Below are 18,344 nucleotides of genomic sequence, written 5' to 3'. Positions count from 1 at the left end.
TTTGAGCTTATGGGTTCTGAAGATGGGCATTCAAATAGTTTGTTTCGTAATTATATAAACACATTCCTTCAAATGAAGCAGGAAGCTTCAGGCTTTTTTGCAGAATGCACTACAAAAGAAAAACAGGAAGAGTACATTGAAAAATATTTCAGACATAAGGGGATACAGTTAAATTATGAGAACATAGAATACAATCCTGGACTAAGATATATTTCGAAAATATTTTTGAATTCACTGTACGGGAAATGGGGGCAAAGAACAGATCTTACACAATCTGTAATCGTCGATACTCCCGAAAAATTTATGTCGTATCTATATGCACCACAATATGAGGTGCAGTCAGTAATTCCCATAGGAGAAAAACATTTAATTGTAACGTGTAAAGACAGAGAAAATGAAAACAAACCGAACAAATTTTCCAATGTTGTGCTTGCAGCATTCATAACATCATGGGCAAGGCTTAAACTTCACGACCTTCTGACTACCATTGGACCTAACAACGTACTGTACTGTGACACAGATAGTATTATATTTGTTCAACCACGACATGAAAAATCCAAGCTTGCGGTAGGGTCTTACTTAGGAGAATTAACAAACGAAGTTCCACAAGGGTGGGAAATAGACGTCTTTATAGGGTGTGGAGCGAAAAATTATGCTTACAGAATGAAAAATATTCAAACTGGAGAGTTTGATTACGTGTATAAAATTAGAGGAATTACTTTAGATTCTAGGGCACGTCAAGTAATTACCTTTAAGCATTATTATGATTTAGTACAGGAAAAAATTGAAAGTAAAACATTGTTGAATCCACGTAAGATTACTCGTAAACCTGGATTTATTATAGTTACAAAACCTGAAACTAAAATGCATAGAGTAGTAAACAACAAGAGACGACGGTTAAATCCCCACAGTAAAACAGACTATAGAACACTACCCTATGAATACAAAAGTTAAAGTTTTGCTCAGTGAGTTATAATGCATTTATGTACGTGAATTATGATCTATAACCAATGAAAATATAATTTTAGAAAAAAAGGTAAACGTTTGTGATAATGATACCTGTTGATTCAACTTGATAATATTTTGTATATGATATAAAATTACATGGACATTTTCATGTATCAAAATAATGTGTATTGTATTATTTGTTATTATTCCCCAGCTGTATAACAATATTATATAAGTATTATCTTGATTACCTAATGTATGTACCTTAAATTGTACTCATAATGGTAAATGACAAACACATATTGTATAATATTAATTACTAAACTTTAATACACTTCATATACGTATATTATTCAAGATAAGACTCATTGTTTGAATAACTACATATGTAACTTTTTTTTACTTTCTAACAATATAATTTTAATAAAAAAAATTCAGCTTGTAAAATATTGTTTTATTTATTTCAACCTCACAATACTCAATCATTTATATGATTTTTCAAACAATTTATTCTAAGTCTATATACAAATCGAAATGATTCTTCATTAAAAAACCATATTTATGCAAGAGGTCAACATCGCACAAAATAATTGTGGATTTACGTAAAGATCATACAAAATACAAAAACTTCTACCAAATAATTACAAAGAAGAATAATTAATATTTCTTACAAATCAATTTCATATATAAATATAAGAGAGTACAAAGCGGTTAAACTAAGCAGGTTTGACCTTGGTAATGGTGCTCAAATAAGAAAGTTCCGCGCGGCACATCCGGAAAGGGTGAGTATGAAGGGTGAGTAAGTGTCCTTCAGCCGTATATTAATATTAATGGCAAGAGGTTAGTAATTAGCATACTACCGCAACTTTGATTCAAATAAAAGGGTATATTACGGGTACTTATGAACTTCAATTACAGTCCGACAATGAAACTACATACGCGGAATGCTAGGTTATATACAAGTAATGAGAGTGTATATCTTCAAGGTTACATACATACATAAAAAAAAATTGACAGTAATGAAACTGTTAGTACAAAAACTAAATATTTTCAATGTTACATACGCGAAGTAATGAGACTACAGTCCGGTACAGCATAATTACATGTCAGTAATTGTACCTAAAGCACCGGTAAAAAAACTGTAATAATTCAATTACAATTGAACCTTTGTACTTCAATTTATTACTTCAATGAGAGTACTTAGAGTAATTACAATATTCATTACTTCAACGACAGTATGTACCTAGAGTATAAGTACTTTCAAGGTCAAAAATGGTCCATGGATGGGTATAACTCTACTAGGGTGGCCTACATAAGCTTTGGGGGTCCCGGGCCCCCTCGGCCCCCAGGATCGGCGCCCTTGGCCAGTGGCTGCAGTTGTCGACCGACTCGATGTCACGCCTCGTTCCCGTTCGAAATCCGCTTATATACCGCCATAGTAGCAATCGGTCCGACAATGTGCGGCGGACAATTGCTCATGGGGAAATTACTTATTTCAGGGCTAAAATAACAACACAAGCGTTTTTCTGGTAAAATTCTAGCCTTAAAATATGTAACATGACTCTCTTTGATTTGAAATTTCGAATACGAATTAACGATGGCCTCCATGATGCTTAACAGCATCATCAGATGTGTCAGATCACTTCCAAGTTTTATCATTCTCCCTCAACCCGTTCTCAATACACAAGGATGGTGAGGACGTTTGTTTTGCCATAGATTGTGTGAAATCTCTATAGTAGGTAGATTTTAAAATCTACCTAAAAAGCTTATTATAACCAAGAAAGTACTTACGAGAGTCACTGGCAAGAGGATGTAATAACAAGGGATCATGATATGAAATAAGTTGAGAATTACTAATCTATACTGAAATATTCTGCACCCAGCACAGTGTGGCTTTAACCAGGATAAAATAAATGAAAAGGTCTTAGTAAAGAGCAAAAAGTCTTAAACAAGTTGTGTTTAAAGCATGTAAATTATGTTTTAAACTGTTGTGTTTAAAGCATGATTTTGAACCATGAAAATGTGTTTAAAACATTTTGAACATCTTTTTCATATTTTAAACACTTGTTTTTCTGATGCACAAATAGTGGGGTACAAAATACCCCGAAATATGGCTTGGCGGCTAACGTGTTAATCTGTTTTTTTTCTAACTCTGTTGAGGTAGTATTGCAAAGTTGGTGATGTATCAATAAACCTAATAGATCAATGTATAAATGCATATTGAATTAAGTAAAAACACTGTACAAAAGGAAAAAAAAAGCGAAAACCCTAAATTAATTCTTAGAGTAATAAATGTTAGTAAAGAGCTCGTAATCACATGTAAAAATTGTAACCATTAATAATAGGGAATGTAATTTGAATTTAATAATAGGAATAATTTGAATTTTTATTTTAAGGCCTTTTAGCATGTTAATAATAGGAATAATTAAATTTCTTGTAATGAGGAGAATTCAGACTTTAAATTTTGTCCGTATCAGATAGTGCAGCACATCGTTTGCAGACTACTGTACTAGGTAGTCTTGGCCCCTCCCGAAATAAAATCCTGGTTGCGCCACTGGTAACGAGCTATAAAGTTACGTAGGTATGTGAGTGATTAAATCTACTTAAATGAAAAATCTAGCTCACAAAAATATCACTTTTAAATTAAGCTCATTATTCTAAAATTAAATTTGAGATGTGACTATACGGGAGAAAATGCATTGGTGTTAGTTGTAATAAAAATACAGCTTTTTATCTCCATACATACTTGCAACACTTGTTGTTTGTATCCTGGAATTGGACAGACAGTAAGAGCTGGATAGTTCATACTCTTGTTGAAATGGATTCTTGTATGAGTGGCCACCGACGGAGATCTCAATTTGTGCACACATTCCAGCAGCTAGAAGAAATAAAACAAATATTAATTACAAAAGCATCAATTTAATGATTCGGATCGATATGCACTAAAAGAAAGTCAAAATATTCATGCAACTATGCACTAAAAATTGCGTAAATATTCAGTACAGAGATAAATATGCACTAAAATATACAGTAGAGAGATCCAATAATCCTGTTCTATCTTTTATTGAGCAAGTATATTCCATTTCCTAATGATGGTTGGTTGATTGATTTGAATATTAGCATATTAGCATTTCTTTCAGCACCAAGGGTATACCTGTAAAAGATGGACCTACAGCCAGGGCCGGCAAGTTCCGAGGGGCGGCAAAATTTGTCATAACTATATTATTTAAAATAAATATTTTTTGTTGGAAACAGATTTCGTGATAATGGTAGTTAAATTTACTAAGCTGACCTTCTATTTGAATACTGCATTCATAAATCGTGTTTAGGTAGCATTAGTTTAAGGTCATATCGACAGCGCTAAATCTAAGGTCAAATCAATCCCAGCATCAATTGTTTGATTGTTGTCAAATACATGCACTTAATTCTCAAACAGTAGCGAACACTTATTCCATTTAGTTAGTTATCACAGTTTTGATATGAAAACTAGTCTTGTCTTTGTCACAAACAACTTCCTTATCATTGAAAGTGGAAACAAGTTTTTATTATTATTTTTTAAACAAATGTTGAAGGAAAATCAAGAAATAAAGATGAAAGAGCTAGTTGCACTGGAATTCAAACTGATATATTGAGATTGAAGTTCGATATTGAATTCTATAAAAGCGATTACTACCTTTTCGCTGCAGGTGTGTTTGCTTTATCTTTCGCTAACATAATAGATTATTATTTAAAGAAAAAAAAACAGAAACAAGGAGATTATATTTTTAATGTTTAGGCCTTTCTGAGTGCGAATGCTCTTTCTCACTTTTTCGTTGTTCATGATGGGGCAGCACGCTTAAAATCGTGGCTTTTAAGATTCGTTCTTTATGGAGAAAGGGGGCGGTAAATTATACCATTACACGGGGCACAAAATTGCCTAGGGCCGGCCCTGCCTACAGCTTAACATGGTATCTAAGCATCTGGGCTCCCACTGAAAATCAAACCCAGATCTCCTACACCGAAGGCGCGTACGCTAACCATATAGCCACGAAAGAGCTCTATCTGCTAATGTAAATGTGTATGTTCAATCTTCAATGTGAGTGAGTTACAGTACAAGAAATCAATTTATACAATGTATGCAGAGAAACAAATTCAACAGATTGTGATATTATCTTTCTTAAAACAATTGCGGGGCACGGTGGCTCAGTGATAGAGTGTTAACCTGTGGTGTGTGAGGTACCTGGTTCGATCCCGCCCAAGTAATTTGTGGTGTGCAACATCGTGTCTGTGGGGTTACTCAGGATACTCCCGTCTCCTTCGACACTATCATTCCAATAGTAATAATAGTAACAAAAGAGAAAATAAATACATAAATAAATAAATAACAATAAATACTAATAATAGTATCAATAAGAAAATGTATAACTATAACGATAGTAAAAAGAAACAATAAAATATCGGAATTCAACGTTTCAGGCGAACCTTTCCACGTGAGTATCCAACAGGTGGTCTTCCACTATAATCAGATTATTCAAAGAAACTGCAGGTGGATTACGAACAGGTGGTGATTCTATTCTTTTCGGGAAAGTACCATATCATTGAATTGGCGTATATGTTGGCTAAATTTTAGGCCGGCCATATAAGGTGATCGATGAAGAGCTGGAGTTCGCCGAAGACCAACACTAACAGAAACGCGTCGGGTTTTGGGGGGTTCGATAGCCGATGTGACTGGGGTTTGAATTTCTGTACTTTTGTCGGGAATAAGATCACTTTGGGTGGAAACGTCGGATGTCTGAGTTACCGCAGATGGTACGCGTAATCATATGAATTAAACACTGCTTTTTTAAAATATTATACAAATTATTTACAATATTTGGACATTAATCTTTTAACCTCTGAAAGAAGTTTCAGAAAGATCTTAAATATATAAAATGTACAAAATGACCAAACTAGTGGACTTGATTCCCTTGTGCATTGAACGAGTGACCACAAAGTGGACTTGATTCCCTTGTGCATTGAACGCGTGACCACAAAGTGGACTTGATTCCCTTGTGCATTGATCGGTAGTTTCTGCCCATTGCGATTAGTAATAAAGGGGTATATTCTAATAATAAAGCTTAAATAACAGTTAACAATACATTAGTCTTAAGAACAGTTGGTGAAATCGACGTTGGCTCTTTTGTTTAAAAATACGTTAATCTTAACACGCCAGTACTTTCAAGTATTTTCTGATTAATTATGAACTGTTTTAAATGTAATTTAGAATTTGTTTCTTAGAAACAGAAAAAATAATGCTTTCTTTGCAACGTCGAACGTTTACAATTGTAATGCGGAACGAACACATATCATTTAATAACATAAATCAACATGATAATATTTAATTACGGTTTCAACATGTATTCAACAAAAGCATTCTTTTCCTGAAATTGATGATGCAACTACAACGAAAAAAAAAAAGGAAAAAAAAAAACAAGAAGGATTATTCTTATTATACAGTCCGTGTGTAACGTTTTAAGTTTCCGCTTGGAAGTACGGATATTCTTTATCACTTTAACAAGCACACATGAGGCGTTCTTTAGTAATGATTAAATATAAATGACTCGTCTACCAGTAAAGTAGCCTTGAATTTTGAGGCTTTCAGTTTTCACACGATTCACAGCGTTTGTTAAAAATGAATGTTATACACAGCACATTGGTATTCAAAGGTTCTTCCCTGAGAAATATATATATATTTTTTAATATATACATTTCATTTAAACGTTAGCAGTTTTCATGTATTGAATTATAGAATGTATAATTACACTTTGATTAATTGAACTATATAAACATGTTTTAATTGTTTGGTGCTTTTATGTTTTAGATATCGATATTTGTTCAATTTTCTTAGGTCTATTTCAGATTCTTTCAATGTAGGTGTAGGACGAACAAGTCTTTCGATTTGTTATACAAAACATGAGTGTGAAATTTCTGAGCTCATGACCCAAATGTTTCATATACCATAATACTTTGAATGTTTATTATAATTATTATAACCACGTTATTCTCGCATCATTCCGGGGACAATTATCACAAATTCAAATGTTTCCCTTTATTATGATTAGTCTGTTACGCTGCTCTGATTTGATTTTGATTAAAGAGGAATATGCTTAGGACCGAATTTAGAAATGAGAAGCTAGCAGTGAAAATGGCAACACTTTCCTAAACTTTCTGCTATATATGTTTCCGTTTGGGTCTTAAAATAAAGCAGAGTTTTGCAAAAGCAATAGTTTAAGACACTTGTAGTCGATTTTCCGTACGTTGAAGGAAAAGTATTCGCCAAGCAAAACAATATAACATTTCTTAAGTCGGGAAGTAAACATAAGCCAGGAGGAGAGAACATTTTTCCCCTGCACTTTGCGACCTCTTTAAAATATCCTCCTCCATTCTAAGCATCAGCATTGTCAGGGGAAGGGTTGCCAACTTTCCTTAAGAAAAAACCAGGACCGGACAATTAACGTTGGAGCCCTCTCCCTCCCCCCCCCCCCTCGGAGACAACTACATGTACGGCGAGTCGCTGAAAACTGTAAATAATCAGCTGAGTAACACGGACCTGATGAATGCGACACTTTATTACTTTTTTAAAATTTTCTCACCCACTCCTCATCACTAGGTATAAGCAATATATGCAACAAATTCAAACCAAAACAACTGCAATTTATTTAATATAAACAAAGTCTAGAGAGAATATTATATAGATTTTTTAAAATCACAAATGAGTCCATAACATTGTTAAGGAATTACTGACAAAAAGTATTACTAAAACCAAGTCTTTTTTTTTTTTTTTTTGGCTATCATCATACAAAGTCTTTGGTCCAGTTAAATATTAATTAATTTTGAAAATCGATAAACCGGGACAATATGCGTCCCGATGAGTGTCCGGTCGGGACGCGGGACAAATACGTCAGAAATCGGTACAGTCCCGACAGAATAGGGACGGTTGGAAACCCTGGTCAGGAGTAAAGAGTTGTAACATGTCACTTTGAAGAGTTTCAGTGTGGTTGGTTTCAGTGTCCCCCGTCAGAAAATCCTGGATCCGGCTGTGAATATACTCTATTCCGTAATGTTATATGTGTGTCATTTGCAGATTTTTCCCCTTTATTCTTTTTCTTCCATCAGTACACGGTTCTTCCGTCAGTCATCACGGGCGTCGTTAGTGGGGGGGGGACGCGTCCCCCCAGATTTTAGTCAAATATATTTAAAGAAGCTATACTACTTTGTATATATAACTTTTGTCGAAAGAGGATTTTGATTTTGATTCATTTGACTCCCCCAGATTTAAAAACCCAACGTCGCCAGTGATCAGTATTAATATCTCATTTTAAGAACTTAAATTATTCTTTGAAAAATGTCTCAACAAAGAACTAATGATCATGCTATTAGTAAAAAGTGTCCACATTTAGATAAATTTCTAATTGTGCATTTTATACTAATTCAAGAATCCAAAGGAAGTATTCCCAAACATATCCTTCCATGCAGTCAGGATAAGAATTACCGGTACTTCAAAATTGGGATATTTATATTTATTTATTTCCCCAATTTGAGATCACTTTTCTACACATCCCATGGATGGATATATTTAGAAGTAGTTTTATCGGGTTTAGCATCCTTAAAGTACAATTAGAATTGTATCCAAGTATGGGCACTTTTTACTCGTACCATGATCATTAGTTATTATAATATCTTTGAGGAAGATAATTGATATTGCCATATTTTTTATGATTAATGATTATTAAAAGATGCATATATGTTACCTTTCGGATTAAGTCCGTCACTGTTAAATGTATATGTGCATCGTTGTTAGAAATATATGTATCATTGTTAGAAGTATGTGTCCTAAAAACATGTGCTTCACTGTTAGAAGTATGTACTTCATTGTAAGAAATATGTATGTCATTGTTAAAAATAAGTTTATCATTGTTAAAAATATGTGTATCATTGTTAGAAGTATGAGTATCACTGTTAGAAGTATGTATATCACTGTTAGAAATATGTGTATCACTGTTAGAAGTATGTATATAACTGTTAGAAGTATGTGTATCATTGTTAGAAGTATGTGTGTCATTCTTAAAAGTATGTGTATTAATGTTAGAAGTATGTGTATTACTGTTAGAAGTATGTAGTATGTATATTCCTATCGAAAGTATGTGTTTCACTGTTCGAAGTAAGTTTATCACTGTTAGAGGTATGTGTATCATTGTTGAAAGTATGTGTATTACTGTTATATGTGTCATCGTTAGGAGAAGACAGTTAACAAGAGATAGAATCTGCTACGTAACAATGTATTTATTTTTCATATACAGTAAATAAATAAACAATCTGGTCCACAAGAATAAAAACTACCAATTATTATTGGCAATGAACAACATACTTTTTATATTGTTTCTCTAACATCTCCATAAAAATTGTTTCTCTAAATTCAAGACTTCTCGATTTTCACCGCACCAGCATTCAAAGTAGTTTTAATTTTGCTAGGATTTGAAATGCATTGGAACAAAGAGAGAGAAAGGACCACAGGTTACGAATTAGATTTCTGGGCTTTTGTCACCTATGGCTACGTTAGTCCGTCACGTATGAGGAATGATGTTCCTCGGCGATCACACTATCTATAAATTGGGGCAGAAGAAAGAAATGGGAAAGAAAGAAAGCTGTCTCGGACCATTATGTTAGGTACCATCCTGGCATTTTCCTGGTGTGATTGAGGAAAACCTCACTCAGGTTGGCTTATCTGAAAAAGGTTTTACACTTTATCAACCGAGTGTCCCTACTGGGAATTAAACCCGAAATAAGAAAGACGCAAAAAAGGATAACACTTCTTACACAGACCATACCAACGAAACTGAAATAGTTGAACTTTATTTTCGATAGTACTTTCCACTGTCAGTTTTATTCGAAATTGACTTTTGTATGCATTATAGGAAAATACTTAGCAAAAGGCAACATTATCACCATTCCCAAATACAGTAAAAACTGCCTTCAACGAATCCTCTATTAGGTAGACTACATATTGACAGTAGGGTAGCCTTTTCAAACCGAAGAGCAGTACACACAGGAAATTGTAAACAATGGAATTTAGTTAGTCTCATGCAGGAGCGGATCCAGGGGGGCAATCGCACTCCCCCGGAAGAGGAAACTTTCTTATTTTATATATAAATAAAACCCATCCCAGAGTTTGGAGCTCTTAAAAGTAGCTCTAAGTAGCAGTATTACAACCCCCTCCCCAGAAGTCCGTCCTGGATCCGCCCCTGGTCTCATGCAGCACGTTCAAGCGAGAGCGTTCGAGTGTAGACGCCTCTGCCTGGAGTGTTACAACTTTTTGTGTCTCTGTTCGAGCTAGAGGTCTGCACGGACTCGGGCCGAGCCCGCGGACATGGCCCGGCCTGGTGCGTGGGCCGGACTCTGGCCCACAAAGCATACTGTATATCACTTCGGGCTCGGGCCAGGCTTATACAATAAATTTTTAAAAATGAAATGAAATCTTTGAGTCTTACGCCCCACGGTTATGCCGGTTAGGCTAAAGGAGACGGTGATTATGAGAAATGAATGAAATGGTGGAATGAAGAAAGTGGGAGGAAACGGGAGAACTCCGAGAAAACCCACGCACACGGTGTTTGTCCACCACAAAGTTCACTTGGCGGGGGCTGGGATCGAACCCGGGACCCCAAGCACCAGAGGTGAACGCTCTATTACTGAGCCACCGCGGCCCCCAATAAATTTTTAAATATACAGCCATATTTCGCGGGCCTAACTTTGTAAATATACTGTACAATGATATTTATCGGACTGTTCTTTCTGGAGAACTTTTAAAGCACAACTACAAAATTAATTCTTTAATTGCTGTAAATAAAAAGTACAATTTTGCGTTCATTATTAAGTTTCTGTAATTCGAGCTTATTTCGGCCTCATTTGATTATTACACAGGCTCGGGCCTAAAGGTTAAAACATTTCGAACTCGGGTCGGGCCCATTGTAAATTCACGGGTCGGGCCAAAATTTCCGGCCCATGCAGACCTCTAGTTCAAGCAGACTAGAAAAGAGCACGCGGGAAAACAGTGGTTAAGTTTGTTGGAGTTAAACAGCTGACAATTTTGATTTCGTTAACGGGAAATGTTCAGGGTACAAAATAAGCATGTGAAGGCTATTCTGAAATTAGAAGTAAATTAAAACCATTTATCAATCTCTCTCTCTCTGTTTACACATATTGAAATACAGAGAAACAAGTAAGTAAACAACAAACGCATTAGTTTTTCATTATTTATCATGTTGTAAACAAACAAATACATACAAAAAGATTCTTAAATTCTTATGGCTATATTATTACTTACGCGCCTTTGGTGTGATAGATGTGGGTCAGATTCGAAGTACTAGTCCGAAGTAGTACTTCGGATTCAACATTTCATATAGGGATGTTCTCGGTGCTAAAAGAGATCTGGAATTCCAAATCAATCAAGGAACATAACCTGTTCTAAAGTTAACAAAGAAATTCATGGTATAAAAATGGCAATACAATGCGGAATATAGGGGAGTGCTAAAACGTCATTTTCGTTTACGGAGATTATTATTATTCATAATAATCTTTTGTTATGGAAGCCACATTTCTGACTTTGCCTCCTGAATATCACTCCACTCTATATAAATAAAACTGAAAGTTACTATGTTTGTGACTTAATAACTCGAACTATCCAACTGATCTCGATCAGATTTTCAACATAGAAGAGGTTCGGACTTGAGATGGTTTTTATTATTTCACTTTGACGGTACAACGTAGGGGAGGGGGAGGGATAGATATATAAAAATGATCGAAAATAATCGATATTAGTATCGAATCCATAGTTTTCGGGGTTGCTGAGATGAACGGTGACACTTCTGATGATATTTATATCTAAATTCAGCAATTTCGGGAAGGGGAGGGGTATCTTCTATATATATAAAAGAGAACGTACAAAATCCTTTGTCCGCTCATCACGCTAATACGGCTGAACCAATTTCTTTCATTTTTGGGGGGTTATTAGGATTTGGACCCTAGATGGTTTTTATCATATCACTTTAATTTTTAATTACCAGTGTCTTGAGATAATTGACCATTCAAGTGTCCATAACGTACAAATCCTTTGTTATTAGTTCATCATAGGTAAAAATAAACGTATTTATATGCAACCCGCATGACCGTGTCACTCGGCGGGTTAACATAAATGACAGGCGATATACAGCGGAAAATAGCTTGAATCTTCTGTTTAAATTTTTTTAATTGATTTGCTTATTTTTACAGACACTTTTACAATATGCCAGCACCGGGATGACCGCAGCGAAGCGGGGCGGGTTAACATAAATGACAGGCGATATAATGTTAAGATTTACTGCAATCTTCTATGGTTTTTATCATATCACTTGAAAGCGAAAAAGTAAAAATTATCTAAGTAACAAAGTTTATTGCGTTCCGGGGTGACCGCAGCGAAGCGGGGTGAACGCTGCTAGTATATATATATATATATATATATATATATATATATATATATATATATATATATATATATATATATATATATATTGGGGTGTCCCTTATTTTGGATAATTTCGTGTTGCGATACGTATACCCCCCAAATGTATTCAATGTGACCATAAACACGCATTAGTGAAATAGTAGATCTCTACGGGAATGTTAACCCGTGCCGACTTGAGGACAAAATCATGAAATGGCGTTTCCTCATTATAATATAATTTAGAATTTCCAACCGTGATAACGGAGAAGCTAAAAGAGACAGAGAAACGAAACTTTGCACGAAGCAACTAGAGAAAGGGCGACATCTGTTCGTGTATTGACAAACAGCACTGGATGAACAGTGTTGCCAACCCAAGACATTGTGTTTTTGTAAATGGAATGACCTAAATTGAATATCATCATTAGAAGCAACAGTGAAGGTAAAGACAAAAGAGATTGTAAAGGCAGATCAGTGTTGCAAACTTTTCGAGCACTAATGTGTAATATGTGTTGGCGCACACAGGGAGTGAGGTACTAACGTTTTGTACACCTTAAATCAGATATTGATAAGAATTGTTTGCGTTGACTCTAAGTCTAGAAGCATCCGCTGAACAGTGTTGCCATCAACAGAAGAGAGAAATTGAGTTTGGAAGAGATACAATAATTCGGAAAAGGTCACTAGTGCTGTATGCTTTAAAACGTATAATGTAAGGCGGTAGAGGATGAGGAGTAGAACCGTGGTTATGTGAGATCGAATACTGACCGAGATATACGATATCTTGTAAAAACTGACAAGTAAGGTTTGTGAAAGGTTGCAACGCTGCACAGCGGGTTGGAATCCCAACAACCTGTTTAAAATATGAAAACAGCGTTCAATTTGCATGGGTTTATGTACTCGTGAGCTTTTGAGGACGCTGATAACCATGATGAAATCAAGAGAAAAAAAAAACTGCTGCTGTGCAGCGTTGCAACCTTTCACAAACCTTAGCTCTCTGCTTTAACAAGATACCAAATATATCTGTCAGTTCGTGAGTTATCAATTTCACATAACCACGGCTACTCCTCATGCTCTTCTGCCTTGCATTATAGGTTTTAAACCACACAGCACTAGTGACCTTTTCCGAGTTATTGTATCTATTCCAAAATCTATTTCCCCCGTCTGTTGATGGCAACATTGTTCAGCAGGTGCTTCTAGACTTAGAGTCAACGCAAACAATTCTTGTCAATATCTGATTTAAGGTGTACAAAACGTTAGTACCTCACTCCCTGTGTGCGCCAACACATATTACACGTTATTGCTCGAAAAGTTTGCAGCACTGATCTGCCTTTATAATCTCTTTTGTCTTTACTTTCACTGTTGCTTCTAATGATGATATTCAATTTAGGTCATTCCATTTGCTTTGTCTTGGATTGGCAACACTTTTTCTCCCATGCTGTTTGTCAATACACGAACAGATGTCGCCCTTTCTCTAGTTGATTCGTGCCTAAACCTGTCCTTTTTTAGTTTTCCTGTCCCTTTTTAGTTTATCCGTTATCACGGTTGGAAATTCTAAATTATATTATAATGTGAAAACGCCCTTTCATGACTTTGTCGTAAAGTTGACACGGGTTAAGATTCTCGTAGAGAGCTGCTATTTCTCTAATGCGTGTTTATGGTCACATACACAGAGAAAAATCCGTTCTCCGGACAGCGGTATATTGTACAAATATACAGTATCCTCTTGCTCACTATAGAAATCAGTACGGAACATACGATATCCGTATGCTACATAGGCACTGCCTTTAGATGTTACATCATGCCGTTGCAGGATGTCTGACATCTAACAGTTTTCCGTATATCACATGCATATACTTACGTTACCTTCGTCAGCTATATGTTGTATAGGTCCATTTGTATGTGAGATCCTGACCGCCTACATTGTTTCATACAGAAAGTACATATAGATGGGACACTTATACAGAAAGTATTATAAAACATGCATTTTCAGTTATACGTCTGCTGTACGTTAAGTCCAAAAACTACAGGAATTACGCATGTAACCTATCTTTTTAAGTACGCCACCTACAATTTTTTTTCTCAGTGTAGAATACATTTGGGGGTGTGCGTATCGCAACACGAAATTATCCAAAATAAGGGACACCCTAATATATATATATATATATATATATATATATATATATATATATATATATATATATATATATATATATATATATATATATACCCTAATATATATATATAAATGATCGAAAATGAGAACATTTCAGTAATAGTAAAAAGTGACTCGAAACATGTTACTAATTTTTCTTATTTTAACCAAACAAAGCGCGTAATTGAAGCTAGTATTTGTTACAATGCATTGTATACCAGTTAACAGAAAAAAAAAAAAATTCAAGGATGACAAAGGAGCATTCCATGTAAAATCAAACAATGAAATGGCAAAGTCTGACCTGACCATCTTAGATTTTTGTAAAAATTGGTGCACAGCTTTATTACAGTGGGAGATTTAAAAAGTCCCAGATATTACCCCTCTCCTCTTGAAAGTGTCCCCATAAAGGGTGTTCAAAAATGTCAAAAATGGCATTTTTTCCGTTACAGTGATTATCAAAAATTGTCATAAAATGGTTGATATGTGCACTAGAGACATTAGAACAAACACCATTGGAAAGCTTAAAGATTGCTCTATAAGTTGTACTATATTGAAAAACCTACATAACAAAAAATAATACTTCAAAAATTCAAAGTAGAATTTGAATTTCGCACAGAAATGTCTGTGTCAAATTGTTCAAAATTGTCCAGATTGTAGTCTCATATGTGTACTAAAACGCCACAAAGTTGCATTTTGGGCACTCAATGGGATCTGATTCAAAATTGAACATTAAAAAAAATTGCAAGATATTGACCATGTGAATATCTGGTTCAGATTGATAATTTCTCTGTACCTATTTACTAGCAGCATCAAAGGAATATACGTTCAACTTCATTTGAATTTATACAATTATTCACCTTTCGAGTTATTTAGACAGATATTACGTTCCCGAACAGTACTCAATACATGTCATTATAATATATTCCTGTGAGTTAGTATGGATGTTTCTAACTTTATATTGGCAACATTGGTACATGTTATTTTCATTCTTTTGTTTCAGGATTGCTGTTAGAAACATGTGGAACTGCATCATTGATGCAGGAAAAAGAATTTATTGACTAGTTGTTTGTGCTGAAAGTGTGTGAAGTGATTGTGAACAGTGCCAGTGTTTTATAGCACATTTAATACAAATATTGTGATATGGAGGGAAACATATCCCTCCTTTTCACAATAAGTTCTTTTTCCTGTTTCAATAATGCACTTCCACATGTTTGTAACAGCGATCCTGAAACAAAAGAATGAAAATAGCATGTACCAATGTTGCCAATATGGAGTTAGAAACATCCATACTGACTAACAAGAATAATGACTTCTATTGATTACTGTTCGGAAAAGTAATATCTATCTAAATAATTCGAAACGTAATAAATTGTGTAAATTCAAATGAATACATCAAGAAGAAAAAGAAGCAGAATATAAATTCCTTTGATGCTGCAAGTAAATAGCTACAGGCAGGGCCGGCTTTAGGGGGGCGCAAAGGTGCACCTTCACTCCCTTCGTTGTAAATATACACTACCTAAAGTGAGAAGCTAGCAGTGAGTTTTGCAAAATCAATAGTTTAAATCAATTTTCTGAAGATTGAAGGAAAAGAATTCATCGAGAGCAGACACTTAGCATTTCCATAGGAATTCCTCTTTCACATCATAGATGCCTAAAGGCATTTAAAAAACTCAAATTTAATTCAAATGTACTGGTAGTTATTGGTGCACCCTCCTCAGAGAATCCTGGATCCGGCCCTGGTTACAGGCAAATGGTTATCGATCTGAACCAGATATTCACATGGTCAATATCTTACAATGTTTGGTTTATGTTGAATTTTGAATCGGATCTCATTGAGTGCCCACTGAATGCAACTTTGTAGTGTTTTAGTACCATTATGAGATTACAATCTGAACAATTTTGAACAAATTGACACAGACATTTCCGTGCAAAATTCAAATTTTACTTTGAATTTTTGAAGTATTACTTTTTATTATACAGGTGTTTCGATACAGTACAACTTGTAGAGCAATCTTTAAGCTTTTCAATGGTGTTTGTTCCATGTCTCTAGTGCACATATTAACTATTTTATGACAATTTTTGATAATCACTGTAACGGAAAAATTCCATTTTTTTTTGACATTTTTGAACACCCTGTATGGGGACACTTTCAAGAGGAGAGGGGTAATATTTGGGAATTTTTCATCTCCCACAGTAATAAAGCTCTGCACAAATTTTTACAAAAATCTAAGATGGTAAGTCTAAGTCTGATGACTTGTTGATTTGACATGGAATCTTCCCAAACTAATTATGAAAAAGACCAAAGAAGTATATTTGTTTGAAACAAGACAGTTTAGAAATACGTTTGCGTACTTAGGTTTTCATTTTCTTTTGGCCAATGAAAGAGAGAAAAACAATAATTGAAAATTGATAACGAAATGAAATTTCTAGTTTTGCGTTCCTCGTTTATGCTAAAAGACGGGTGATTAATGGATCGATTTGAATTGCTTTCAGTTTAGGATCTCTTTCAGCAGGGAAGTGATATGAGACGTAGACCTACAGCTTAACGAGAGATCCTAACCACAGGGATTACCGCCGGCAATCGAACCAGGTTCTCCCATGCCACAGGTGCGTACTCTAACCACTTAGCTATGAGGGAGCTCGGATGATTAATGAAAGTGAATGATTATGGAAGAATTGATAGATTGATAGTTTGGGAGGAAAGCGAATAACTCCAAGAAAAGCCACAAACCCAATGTTATCCATCAAACATTCACATGGTTTGGGATAGAAACAGGAATCCCTTGCACTAGGGGTGAGAATTAAACTAGCTTTTTTGATTTAAAAAATAAAACTTATTCAACCCTTTCTTATGTTACATCTATGAATTTCTACCGGATTTGACAGTGACATGAGCACAGAAAGGTGGGGGACACTTGGAGGCACGGTGACCGCTGTGTTGTAATCAAGTGAGACATAATGTTAGGTTGGTGATTGTGAAGTGAAGCCGATGGTCTGAAGACCATAGACATTATGAACTGTCTTCAATATTCCTGTATTCGTGCTCCTGTCGTGTCTAGTAATCATGGAAAATACATAAAAGAGAAAATGAGAATCAAAAATATATTTTGCTCAAAAGAAAAATTGTAGAACGCTCACCTGATGCAAGAAATCTCTAGTTCGATCCGAGGCCATATGTGGATCCATCCCGCTTCTCCCCACATTGTCAATCCTCCAAATCTTTCATAATCATGTCCGTCGCTAATCATTCGTCTATGGTAACTTAAGTTTTGATTGAGTTGAGCTTTTCATATATAGATTGTTTTTCTTGAACACTAGTACAAAGTTATGACATGAATGTTGTAGTATTTATGTTACTTGCTACTAATCTGTTCTACGCCAGAAGCATTATCGTAATACTTAAACATTAGCGTGTTTATTAAATTCACACAATTGTTGTTTCGCGTGAGATGGATGTGTATTTAACAATAGTACAAAGAAACAGAATTACGTGGGCCGGATACGGCTCGCAAATATAAATTAATAATGTATGATTTGTTCTTACTTTCTTTTTCTTTTCTTTCTTTTCTTTTTCTTTTTTTTAATTCCAGGTGTAACACGAAGTGTGCAGCTGTCCTCATCGTACACCTGAATCGAAAGTTGACTTTTAACTGTGAGAATATTCTTGTAACATTTTGATTACCAACCCCATATAGATTCCACTCTAATATCGGTCATTTGCGATCATTATAAATATATCTCCCCTCCCCTCCC

The 18,344-nt window shown here is 35.0% G+C and overlaps 1 protein-coding gene across 1 annotated transcript in view; it reads right to left on the bottom strand.

The window, feature by feature from the left end:
* Positions 1–18,344, bottom strand: part of LOC145680428 (degenerin-like protein unc-105) — a 553,540-nt gene that overhangs the window by 73,616 nt on the left and 461,580 nt on the right. Inside the window, exon 3 of the mRNA XM_081750948.1 lies at positions 3,695–3,826. Coding sequence (XP_081607074.1) covers positions 3,695–3,754 — 60 coding nt within the window. The 5' untranslated portion in view covers positions 3,755–3,826. The remainder of the gene's footprint in view (positions 1–3,694; positions 3,827–18,344) is intronic.

Source organism: Thermobia domestica, chromosome 3 (assembly GCF_964235325.1).
Source record: "Thermobia domestica chromosome 3, izTheDome1.hap1.1, whole genome shotgun sequence".
NCBI classification, from domain to species: domain Eukaryota; kingdom Metazoa; phylum Arthropoda; class Insecta; order Zygentoma; family Lepismatidae; genus Thermobia; species Thermobia domestica.
Note: the sequence above shows the minus strand (reverse complement) of the source record. Positions and strands in the feature narration are given on the sequence as shown.